At 43.3% G+C, this 12,474-nt stretch overlaps 1 protein-coding gene across 1 annotated transcript in view; it reads left to right on the forward strand.

Annotated features, from left to right (window-relative positions):
* Positions 1–697: 697 nt before the first annotated feature.
* The window catches only part of LOC306934275 (guanylate-binding protein 1-like), a gene marked incomplete at its 3' end in the record, with an annotated part of 16,142 nt that continues 4,365 nt past the window's right edge, over positions 698–12,474 (forward strand). Inside the window, exons 1-7 of the mRNA XM_079516846.1 lie at positions 698–807; positions 2,981–3,181; positions 4,294–4,421; positions 5,322–5,431; positions 8,732–8,916; positions 9,147–9,383; positions 10,166–10,443. Of these exons, the coding sequence (XP_079372972.1) occupies positions 2,992–3,181; positions 4,294–4,421; positions 5,322–5,431; positions 8,732–8,916; positions 9,147–9,383; positions 10,166–10,443 (1,128 nt within the window). The 5' untranslated portion in view covers positions 698–807; positions 2,981–2,991. The remainder of the gene's footprint in view (positions 808–2,980; positions 3,182–4,293; positions 4,422–5,321; positions 5,432–8,731; positions 8,917–9,146; positions 9,384–10,165; positions 10,444–12,474) is intronic.

Consider the following 12,474-nt stretch of genomic DNA (forward strand, 5'->3'; position numbering starts at 1 on the left):
TGTTCAATTAATCAAAACATTTAGAGACGTACTTCTATATAGACAAAGAACAGAACAGGAATTCATCATAATGGAGGTAAAAAGGGAAAAGAAACATATACAGTGAGGGAAAAAGGGGGGGCGGTGGGGGGGGGCGGATTCAGATTTTCCGGGGGCCAGTTACGAATTGCAGCCATCCGTAGGTGCCCTTTGAGAGCGGTTTTGAAGGAGTCAAGGGATTTGCATGTCTTAATGACTGTTGGTAAAGAGCCTGCAGTTTCTATTGGCTTGGATTCCCCATCGCGGATGTCACTGGTGGACGGTTTCCTGAACTGCCCACAGCCCTCCTATGAGACACAGACTGAGTAGAATTGTGTTTGCTATTTTATCATGATCATTAGTAAGGACCAGTAATATGAGAGGTTGAAAAGTGGTGAAGTGGTCCTTAAAAAGCTGATAAGCTCTCAACAACATGTTGTGACCTTGTAGATCGGCTAAATATCGTTGGAGTGGTTTAACTGATTTAGATGCTATACTAACTTATTTTGCATGGGGACCCCCCTGGTGCCCACTCAAGGACCCCCTGGGGGTCCACGGACCGCACTTTGTGAACCACTGATCCACCCATTTACAAGAAATGGTCTGACTTCTTGTGAACAGCAGAGATGTCTCTCTGGCTCCACCTACTGAAGGCATTGCAGACTGTAAACTACTGTATAAAACGACAAGCAGTGAGCTGCGGTCCTTATTGGTGATTAAACTTCATAGTCTGTCTTTAAACTTCCTCTGTCTCTCCAGACCTACATCAGGACTTCAACACTGCAGCAGGTAAGACACTGAGACCGTCAGCCCTGATGAAGACCGGTCTAGGTCGAAACATGTTGGTTTAATAAAGTTTTCCTCCTTTTTAACTATTTTGTGTGCCCGGATCTCATGCCTTTTTTCTATAGACACTGAGACCACTTGTCTTTTAGTTACATGTAGGCCTTATATGGCAGAAAGTGTATTTAGCCCTACATTTGCACAGGACTAGTATTACCTTAATTCAGGGGTTTTCAACCATTTTCATTTCAAGGTCTATTATTTATTTGCCATTTGAGCCACGGACCACCATTTGATGACATTTAGCTTCTCAGACCAAAAACTAATTTGCTGTCGTTGGATAATATTTTGTCTACTACTCCATGCTTTTGGCAAATGTTGATCAAAATAACAATTCGTCTACATTCTCTAATTGTGTAGACTTCTTGTAAATTAAGTAATGCAGTCTGTTTAACAATAATTTAACGCTTGGGAGCGTAAAATGAAACCATTTGGTTTCATTTTATGCTCTCAAGAGTTAAAGATCTATAAGGGTGCATTTGGTTACCAACTCTCCATCATTTGATTTTGCTAGGGACCACCTCCTGCCGGAACCCCCCCTCAGGGACCACTGGTAACCACTGGAGGCGTGCCAGGGTAGGGTCCAAACTGTTCATTTGAGGGACAAAAGTATCTCTTGTGTGAGATACTGTGTGTGTGTGGGGTGGGGGGGGGGGGTGTTAGCAACTTATACTTAAGTTATTAGTTATATAGTTGTCATATTCGACCATATATACCTATAAATATTGCCTATAATGTTGTTATGAAACCCCTCTGGCGTCTCAACATCGTTTTAAAATGGATGGCATGGTGCAGACTCCAGAGCCATCTAATAGAAGAGTTGCGATATTGCGGGGGCAGAAAACAGCCCGGTCACTGGGTTCATGTACTCCGGTTGTCCCTATAATTGAAGCCTTCAAATAGGGACAAACCAATAGAAGTCTATATAGAAGAGCCGCCATTGGACTGGCCCCATGAAGTGAACGGAGTTTGCGTAAAGTTCTGTCTTACTCTATGATGGCTCTGTTATGGTGGTATGGCTGACTTTGTACTGCAGAGCATACTAAATATGGCAATTATTAACCACGCTGACTATAAACGAAAGTGAAAACTCCCCAGGCTGCGAGCATTATAGTAATTACCTGAGATATGATGTTCTATTTACGCATTTCTATAACAACAGCGTGGGAGAGGGAGCAAGGCAGCGAGTAAGCGAGAGAGACGTCAGGGCGAGAGAGAGAGCAATATACTTACAATTTCGTCAACAAATAAAAACTAGACTAAAATGTTAGGAAGGGACTAGTGGACAAGAGATCCAGTATAAGTCATTTTACACTTGGTTGCATGCTGAAAGTAGTAGATCTACAAGCTTGCGAGTCGCAACGCGTCGCAGGAAGTGTCGTTTGGGACAGTCAGTCACATAGTCTGTTTCTAGAAAAAAATTAACTAATTCAGTAGCAGTAACAATAGCGTTTTCTCTCAGTCAGTTGATTCTTCATGAGTGAAGCAGCCGGGGTGACATGTTTATTGTTCAAACACAGTTCTTATATGAGGCGGTCTAAAATCCCCCTATATGGGGATTACAATGCAAAAAAAAAGTACATGAACCCGTGGATTTGCATTGCAAATACATTGCATGGATGCAACTGGGACGTATCCTCAGTGATGTATCCCAAGGTCATCGGGGTTTCGGGCCTCGCAAAAACATCATACCCCTCACTCGGGTGACCCAGCCGGGGTGATCAAGTCCCGACTTACGTCCCAGTAGCTACCCTCGATCAGACCCACTATGGAAAGACCAGGGCCACACAATCCGTTGGAACCACTCCGGAACTACTATGCCGGGACTGAGAGGTACTATTCTGGCATGTGGAGGGACTAGGCTCTGTGGGTTGACTCCTGTCCGGGCCCCTCCTACGTCTCACCAGGTCCACTCCTGCTCTCACCAGGAGTACAGCTAGGACCTGTGCGTTGCACCAGACTCCCAGCACCAGACACTTCATTCAGGAGTAGTGGATTTTTGAGCCGCAATGGTTCTGCAGGCTCCACCGTATTGGGCAAATACCATAATAATTAATTTAGGTAGCATTGTACATATTGTCCTCATGTCCCTTTGTGTTGTTTGTGTTTTCTCCACTAGCAGTGACCGCCATGGCAGCCCGCAGCATGAAGGAGCCAGTATGTCTGATAGAGAGTGACAGTAAAGGGAGACTCCGTATGGTTCCCAGTGCACTGGATATTTTACAGCAGATCGAGCAGAAAGTGGTTGTTGTGTCAGTAGTGGGCATGTACCGAACCGGAAAGTCCTACCTCATGAACAAGCTGGCTGGGGCAAACAAAGGTGAGCATTTTCATTATAAGGTATACACACAACAAACTCACAGTACGTGTTCCAAAGTCCACAAAATAGAAAATCCTACTTGAGATCATTATCACTAGATAAAAGCTAGAATGACATCAATTTGGTATTTCCCTTTAAGACTCGGTATCAATAGAGCACCGAAGTCTGACGTCAATATCGGCAGAGGGCACTGTCCTCAGGTTTTGTGTACTTTTTTATTTGTATTATAATCCCCAGATAGGGGGATCTTAGATTGCCTCATATAAGAACTGCGTTTGAAAAATAAACCAATCATCCCGGCCGTTTCACTCATATGGATGTGAAGAATCAACTGACTGAGAGAAAACGCTAATGTCACTGTAAAGACAAACAATCTCACCAGTTTAGAAGAATGTCTCTAGCCTCTTCAAATAGCGCCAAATAACGCTGAAACCAGTCTTACTCCAATTGGCCAAAGGGGGGCACTACATGAAACCTTTGAACAGGCATAACTTATGCTTCGTTTGGTCAAAAGCCATGGCAGTTGTTTACACATGTGCCTTAACTCATGGGGAACATGGGGATCTGTCACTTTGACCAGTAAGCTATCTTCATATAGCAATATATGCAATACGCATAATACGCGGGTCTGTTTGGGGTCTGTTTGGGGTACGAACAGCTGCAATACCGTAAGCTCGCGTCAGGTGGAAAGCCAGGTCTGTGTTCCAAAATCGTTGTGTGTACCGGTCTGGAGCGGATGGTAATTTACGTCATGTTTGTAGTCACTGGTTTGTAGTCATCACAGGCAGGAAACCACAAGGCGGAATAAGAAGTACCTATTCGTAGTACTGATTCCGCCTTGTAGTTTCCTGCCAGATGACTACAAATCGGCCTGGGCCGTGGCTCAGCGGTCCAGGCACCGTGGCCGGTAATCCAGTCTGGCAGTGTGCCGCGACTACAAATCATTTACTACAACATGACGAAAGTTACCATCCGCTCCTGAACGGATTATAAACCCGAAATGGAATTGCTCAGTTCACACAGGTGTGATTTTTCTAATTGCTTGGCTCCGTCCTGGTTCGCTGCTTGCAGCTATAATTTTGTTTGTTATTGTCCCATATTTCATCGTCAAGGATTCCCTCTGGGATCCACCATCCAATCCAAGACAAAGGGCATCTGGATGTGGTGTGTACCTCACCCCAGAAAGACTGACCACACTCTGGTGCTGCTGGACACGGAGGGACTGGGAGATGTTAAGAAGGTGAGACACCATTTTATTTCTTGTTCAAATCGCTTATTTTCCAATGCCGGAGCGGTTGCGCAAAGACCCGCCCGGCAGCACTGTTTAATGCACTGCATGCATAGATCTGTCGCACAAATTATCAAAACATTAGAAAGTAGCCGGCGTATCTGTATCAGATTGTGAAAATATAATAATAATAACAACAACAACAATAATGATAATAATTATCAAATGATTGAAAGACAGAACTAGTGTATTGTCTGCTAGCGTGCTGCTATACTGTTGACTTTTACAACTTTGTCATGAGTAATTCAACCAAAAAAACGTATAACAAACACAAATAAATTGCATTAAACAGTGCTGCCGGGCGGGTCTTTGCGCAACCGCTCCGGGGATTTAGATATAGGCGTTCAAATCACGTTGGTTGCAATTTAAAGGACCACTTCACCACTTTTCAACCTATCTTCATATTATAGGTCCTCACTTATAATCATGATAAAAATGGCACAATTTTGGCAGTTCAGAATCCTGTCCACCACATCATCGTTAGGCAGATTCTTTTTTTAAACAATATTTTTTTATCGCGAGAAGATGGCTTCCATTTTCGCATTGCAACTTTTCAGGACTAGAAAGCCTGCAGTTTCTATTAGCTTGGATTCCCCATTGATGATGTCACTGGTGGACGGGTTTCTGAACTGCCCACAGCCCTCCTATGAGACGCAGACAGAGTAGAAAAAAATGGTGCCATTTTATCATGATTATTAGTGAGGACCTATTATATGAAGATAGGTTGAAAAGTGGTGAAGTGGTCCTTTAATAATTTACGTAAGAACCTTGGGGGTTAGTGGAGTTGGACATTCACCCCACCACATAATACTACATAAACAATGACGTCCAAACAATTTATTGTGGTTTCAGGGAGATACGAAGAATGACAACTGGATCTTTGCCATGGCAGTTCTGCTCAGCAGCACCCTGGTCTACAACAGCATGGGAACCATTGACAATAAATCCATGGAGAACCTTCAGTATCCTTCATAATCCTCATTATTCCCTCTTTTGCCAATATCTATGACTATTGTCATATATTTTCACTTGTTCACATTTGTTTACTTTATAGTATTTTCCAGTCCAATTATATTTGGACAAGCTCAAGTATATTGATTTGGGAAAGCACTGGCAATGCTTAAACATTCTTTAATCTCCATTAAAAATGCAGATAAACCTTTTGAAACAAAATGAACCACCCTCATGGTTAGAGGTTGGTTGTTCCAACCTCCCGTTAGTCAGACCGATTACTAACACTATCCTAAACCCTAACCTCAGTCTTAACCAGCCACGTAGGGCCAGGCCCGGCGCCACGGGGTCAAAATGGGTCATTGACCCCTTAAACTGACCACCATGACCCCCTTGTCAAGATTGTTTTTCAAAGGGTGCGCTGCGCACAGACAGTAGAGTTCTCATCTGGCCTGAAAATTAAGGCCCGGCACTACCCTACCCTAACTGGGTCGGCCCGAGGCGTGGCCCGACCCTAACAATTACCATAATGTTAGGCCCGAAAACCCTACCAAAATAAAATAAAAAAGCCACTAGATGGGCACCGTGGTTCAATTGTTATATACCGAGTGAGTGTGTGAGAGAACGGACTAATACAAAATGTATGTAATTCACATTAATGTTCCATTTCCACCATTCTAATGCATTCCAGGGGTGAGTAGGCAGCGGCTAAACATCTCTGAAGAATTAGCAGCTCCCTTTAGGCCTGGGCTACGCATATATGGATCTTTTTCAAAACGCACATCAAAAATGCACACAACCAGATAATTTGTATTGGTGTGTAGAGTGTCGCAGTCCCGCCTCCTTTCATGACGACGAGAGACCCGGAAAAGAATTCCCCGTTCATTTTCCTCATATACTTTTCAAAAAGTATTTATTTAAAGACGTTTACGCCGCGGACAAAGCCAACTGGAGTTGTGACAAATCATGTTCAATAAACACAATGTTTCGGGGCACGGCACGGTGACACAGTTGGTAGTGCTGTCGCCTCACAGCTAGAAGGTCCTGGGTTCGATTCCCGCTCGGGACGCTGTGGGTGCTGGCGTCGTGTTTCCTCCTCCCTGTCATCAGTGCCCAACTGCCCATACCCGAGGTGGGGTTGGCGAAAGGGCCCTTCTGTGTGGAGTTTGCATGTTCTCCCCGTGTCCCCTAGGGTAGGTACCCTCACAAAAATCACACCCGTGTGAAGTAAGTGGTGCAACTCCGTGGGGGGGGGAGTTCCAGACCCACAGGAACGCACCCAGGGTGCCGGGCGAGCCGACTCGCGTCCAAAACAGTTGAGAAATGACAGAGTTACCGTGTGGGGGTCCCTCTACTGTACCCTCTACTGTACTTTACTGTACTGTCACTACTGTACTGGCACACCCAAAATCACCATATATACAGTTAATATGTGTGTGTTTGTGTGTGTGTTAGGTTGCGCACAGGTGGTGAAAAACAACCATGCTGTTTTCGTGCTCAGACGCACCCACCCAGCCAGACACATAGTCACTTAAGGAAGTGGTTGCACCACTTAAAAAACATGCAGTAATCCTGGTCTCTAAACTGCCTCCCCCTGGCCAGCCTGATGGAGGGGAAAGGAACTGGTTGGAATAACATGTTCCTTCCACACGCTACGTCCAACCAGGGAAACTCCCCCCTGTCAGGTGTAAAGGAGAAACTTGGACACTCAGCCATGAAGGAAGCATGAGTTCAAGTCCGTTGCTCTCCCCATGTCCCCCCTTATATGGGGACTAGGTTGGTGGAGGGTGTGTAGAGCCCAGGGATCACATTAGATAATTGACACAGGGGTGAAAAATGGGTCACAAAATCATGGGATAAAATAAAAATAAACACAATGTTTTGAGCCGAGCAAATAATTTGTTAGAAGAAAAACAAAACAAAAAGTGTTGTAACCTGCCTTTTTTCATGATTTGTCACAACTCGAGTTTGATTTGATTTATTTGATATATTCAAGATACAGTTCAAAAAGAGCAGTACAGAATTGTCAGGATTGCACAAAAAGTCAAAGACTTAATTCCATTGTGGTCCAAATAAATAAATACAGCATATGGTATAGGAAGAACATGCATTGACTAAAATCACAATAATGACATTACAACGACATCATCATAGATCAATAAACAAAGCAATAAATACATAATACATAGATAAATACAGCACTATTCTAGCTTGCCCATCAGCCAGTTTTTCAACATATTGAAAATGTTCAAAATGGTAAATGGTGCATTTATATAGCGCCTTTATCCAAGGCGCTTTACATAGATTGTGCATTACATTCACCCATTCACACGCACATTTATACACCGATGCCGGAGGAAACCACCGTGTCTTGCTCAAGGACACTTCGACACTAACTCTGGGGGAGCCCGGGTTCGAACTGGCAACCAGCCACTCTACCCCTGAGCCACCGCCGCCCCTTCAAGGACTGAGCAAATTTAATTTCCCTTGGGATTTTGTTCCAATCCTCCACCCCTGTATATTTAAATGAGCTTCTGCCTACCTTATTTTTTAGGTTTGGTAATTTAAGATCAGCTACACTCGCCCTTGTATTCAAGCTATGGGACTCGTTGACATACGGGAAGTAACCTTTAAAATATGTAGGGGAATTTTTCCTTTAAGATTTTATAGACCATAATGAGTCTCAGTTGTTGTATTCTGCCTTCGACTACCAGCATTAGTTTATTTTGTGATGTCTGTACAGTAGTTTATCTTTGGTATTTTTAGATATACCGCTGTACCAGGTTAGGCAGGTGTAATCAAAGTGACATTGGACTAATGCTGAGGCCAGTGTCCTCATAGTGGTTCTGTCTAGGAATTTGGCGATCCTAGCTAGGAACGTAATCCTTGCGTGGATCTTGCCAATAACTGAGTGAGCCATCGATTCACTGGTCATGTTCTGCTCTAGTGTGCAACCTAAATATGTAACAGATGTTTTCACCTGGAGTTTAACTCCATTACATTCAACTGAAAAGTTGGATATCTCTTAAGTTGTGTCTTGAAGCAAAAACTATACATTCAGATTTACCCAAATGCAGGGAAAACTTGTTATCACTTAACCATCTGTTAACTTTTTCCTACTGTCACCAGTAGTGCAGAATCATCTGCATACAAAAATAAAGTTTTCCTCTTAACAAACATTTATTCAGTATTTGATACTAAATAAATGTAGGCATTTCTGTCTTTCCCTGCTCAATCTACCCTGCAAAAAGGTTTACAAACCCAGTGTTGTGTGAGGTTATTTTGTCATCCTTAACACCACCCCCTTACAGCTATGTGACAGAACTGACAAAGAATATCAAAATTAAGTCCAAGGAGAAGGATGATGATCGTACGATTGCAAGTTACCTTCCCTCCTTTGTGTGGACTGTGCGAGATTTTTCACTCCTTCTGGAGATTGATGAGAAACCCTGTACAGAAAACGAGTACCTGGAAGACGGCCTCAAGGAGATACAAGGTTTCATGATCTGCTGAAAATGATTTGAATTTGAAAAGAAAAATGTAAATGTTGACTATGTTGACTATACTGTTGAATGTCATTAAGTGCTATTCAATAAACAGAACTTAAAAAAATAAAAATAAAATGATTTGAATATGATTGAGATCTCAATCATTTAAACTAGGCATCATCAGAAGGTCTTTACACAAAAAGGTATTGTGTTCTGTGTGTGTTTCATTTTGTCAAAGGTGAAGGGAATCAGCACTACAACGAACCCCGTGCCTGCCTTCGTAAATTCTTCTTGTCTCGCCATTGTTTTGTGTTTGAGAGACCGGCCAAGGTTAAGATAATGCAACGAATGGAGGAAGTGACTGACGCCGACCTGGAGCCAGAGTTCGTTGAACAGACCAACAAGTTCACTGACCACATCTACACCAAGTCTGACACCAAGTATGTCGGGGATGGCATAAAGGTCACCGGCAGATGTAAGTGGGAACCCATTCTGGACGGGAACCCCTTTTGGTTTTTTAAGCATTATGTTGTCAGTTCTATAAGCTCTACAAGCAGATCTACAAGCTCATAGCGCAGCACTGAGTGCCACGCTACGAGCTTGTAGATCTGCTATTTTTTTTTAAATCGTGAAAATATGGCGCAAACCTTTGAATATATATTCTTTCAGAGCGAACATTTCTAACTCCGAATGCCCGGTATGGGGTATTTAGGACCATTAAATCAGACCGCCCGGGGGTATTTAGGACCATTAAATCAGAGCGCCCAGCGATTTGCAGCAACAGAGCGCATTTAGCGATGCACCAGGCGCTATCCCGGATGTAGCTGAAGTAGCTTGATGTAGCCAAAACACCCCCGAGGCGATCGACAACAACGGGAGGTATGATTAATTCTAACGCGACTACCGATAAAGTTCCGTCCTTTTATTAATCTCCGTCCTGAGCGCCGAGCGTTACTATTTCATAGGACGGAGAACTCTGTTTATGTCGCTCAGGGTGTTAAATACGTGCTCACTTTGCATTCTGACAAATTAAGTGTTTATTGTCAAGAATGTGATATCGTCAAAATATTATATAAATATTTCTGTTTTTCGTTATACCTGCCAGCCTCCCCTGTTCTGCTGTTGTAACAGCTGTTGTAGGTGATATTGGAATTAGCAACATCTGACTTTTGTCGGCTCCAGCATAAACATCAATCTCTGAACTATCATCATGACTATAGTTGTAACACACTTGTTGAATGGATCTACCTTCCACAGTGCTTGGTCAGCTGGCAGAGACATACGTGAAAGCCATCCGTAGTGGAGAGGTTCCCTGTCTGGAAAATGCTGTGGTGGCTCTGGCTGAGGTTGAGAATGCCAAAGCTGTTGAGCAGGCCCGGGTCCTCTATGTACAGAGGATGACGTCAGTACGCTTCCCCACCAACACCTTGGAGGAGCTGTCTGCTATCCATGCGTCCAGTGAGAGAGACGCCCTGGTACTCTTCATGAAACGTTCTTTCAGAGACGACAAGCAAGAATATCAGAAGAAGCTTGTGGTATGTGTTGGGAATCATCATCCATTATTTTCACATTGTGTGTTTCGGTCACCTTATGCAACACTTTTTTTAAATCCTCTAAAACTTAGTCAAAATGATTGTGCATTTAAGTCCCTTGTTTAATACAGTTGTTGTTTAACTCATTTCCCTTTTATCTCGATATTCATAGTTCCTGTCTCTTATCTTTTCACTGTGGGATGTCCACTTGTATTCATGGATGTCCACTTGTATTTAATAATGGGCTGCACTGCAGTAAAGATAAAGGGCTATACTGTATATTGTATATTGCATCTGATGGGGTGTGAAGTGCCTACTGGTAGCGTGTGCATCTGATGGGGTGTGAAGTGTCTACTGTTGGCTTGTGCATCTGATGGGGTGTGAAGTGCCTACTGGTGGCGTGTGCATTTGATGGGGTGTGAAGTGTCTACTGTTGGCTTGTGCATCTGATGGGGTGTGAAGTGCCTACTGTTGGCTTGTGCTGTTGTGCATCTGATGGGGTGTGAATTAAGTGCCTACTGGTGGCTGTTGTTTTCCTACACTACCAACCACTAATCTGCTGAGCCTGATCTCACCCAAATGCGGTGTAATAGCAATATTGGCAATTCCATACATTCATGCCTAGAAAACCCCAAAATCCGTACATTATCCGTACACTACTACTGTTTTGACCGCGACAGAGGCATGACTTTCACTACAGTATGTGCAGGTAACAAAGTCGTATGCACACCTATATGCCCTGAGACGGGTGCGTAGGCAGGGCTCAATGTACTCAGAGAAATGCACACAAAATGCACAAAGATGTGCACCCGAAACGTTGCCTAAATAAAGTTCGTATTGCAAGTGCAGACGGTGTGCAGGTCTTTGTGCACTTTGTGTGCATTTTTCTGAGTACTAGTATGTACGGAATTGCCAATTTGTGGTATTTCACAGTGTTTGGGTGAGATTGGGTTTGACATTATTTACGATTCTGTGTTATTGGGTTACAACTCGGACGGGGCTGAACTTCACAACGTTCGACGCGGCAACTTGCATGCTTTAAAGACCTAGTGAAATGAAAAATACCCTTTTCCACACTTTTAGACCATATCCGGAGTCATCATATGGGCATACCTAACAATGGATGCCAAAAGAATTGGAAAATGATCATTTCAAAAGTCAATAAAATCCAATTTTAACTAGAAAAGAATCGCTGCGATAAGGCAGGACCAAGCAGGAAGGCAATAAGAATAATATGCACAATAAGAAATAGAAGCATTGTAATTGTGACAGGGTCAGTTTTAATTGTGTGTGTGTGTGTGTGGGGGGGGGGACATACTTTCCCATGTCAGTATAGGTCCAAAGTTCACGTGTCGAACTTTTCGTGCATTTTGATCAAAGATCCTGGGAGGAGATGCATTTTAATAGATTTTCATATAATTCAAAATGGCGGGTGATCTAGAGGTCAGAGGTCAAAAGTAAGAGCACGCTACTTGTTCGGCATGAGGAGACGCATATGTGTATTGAAGTTTCATTGCCGATTGGCATGGCCCTCCAAATTTCGCGAAAACCGACTCCACGGTTCAGCCAGAACTGCTATTTTTGGCGGAAGAAGAAAAAAAAACTTTCAGGACTGTTTGGTCCTTTAATTACTACCTTTAAACAAAAATGTGCTGTGTGATGACATGTAGAGGCTCACATGCATATTAATGAATCTTGATTTCATTCACTTGTATAATTACCATTTCTGTGCGTCCATCCAAACACAGCTGCTGATGATTACAGAACTACTCTGTTTTTTTAATCCCATTCAAGATGACATCGGGACAGTGTATTACTCGTTTTAAACTTCAGCAGCACGCTACAATATGTATCTTTAATGCGCTTTCTCTGTCTCTTGTGGCTAAAGTTTGGTAGAGACGACGCCCCTCCAGTTCGGTAGAGACGGTGCCCCTCTGTCGTTGTCTATTGGGAGGATTTCAGTGAAGTAGGTACGGATTTGGGGGTTTTCTACTAGTGTATGTAGGCTATGGAATTGCCATGCCGTGTTATTTC

This window comes from Electrona antarctica (assembly GCF_951216825.1).
Source record: "Electrona antarctica genome assembly, chromosome: 12".
In the NCBI taxonomy this organism is placed as follows: domain Eukaryota; kingdom Metazoa; phylum Chordata; class Actinopteri; order Myctophiformes; family Myctophidae; genus Electrona; species Electrona antarctica.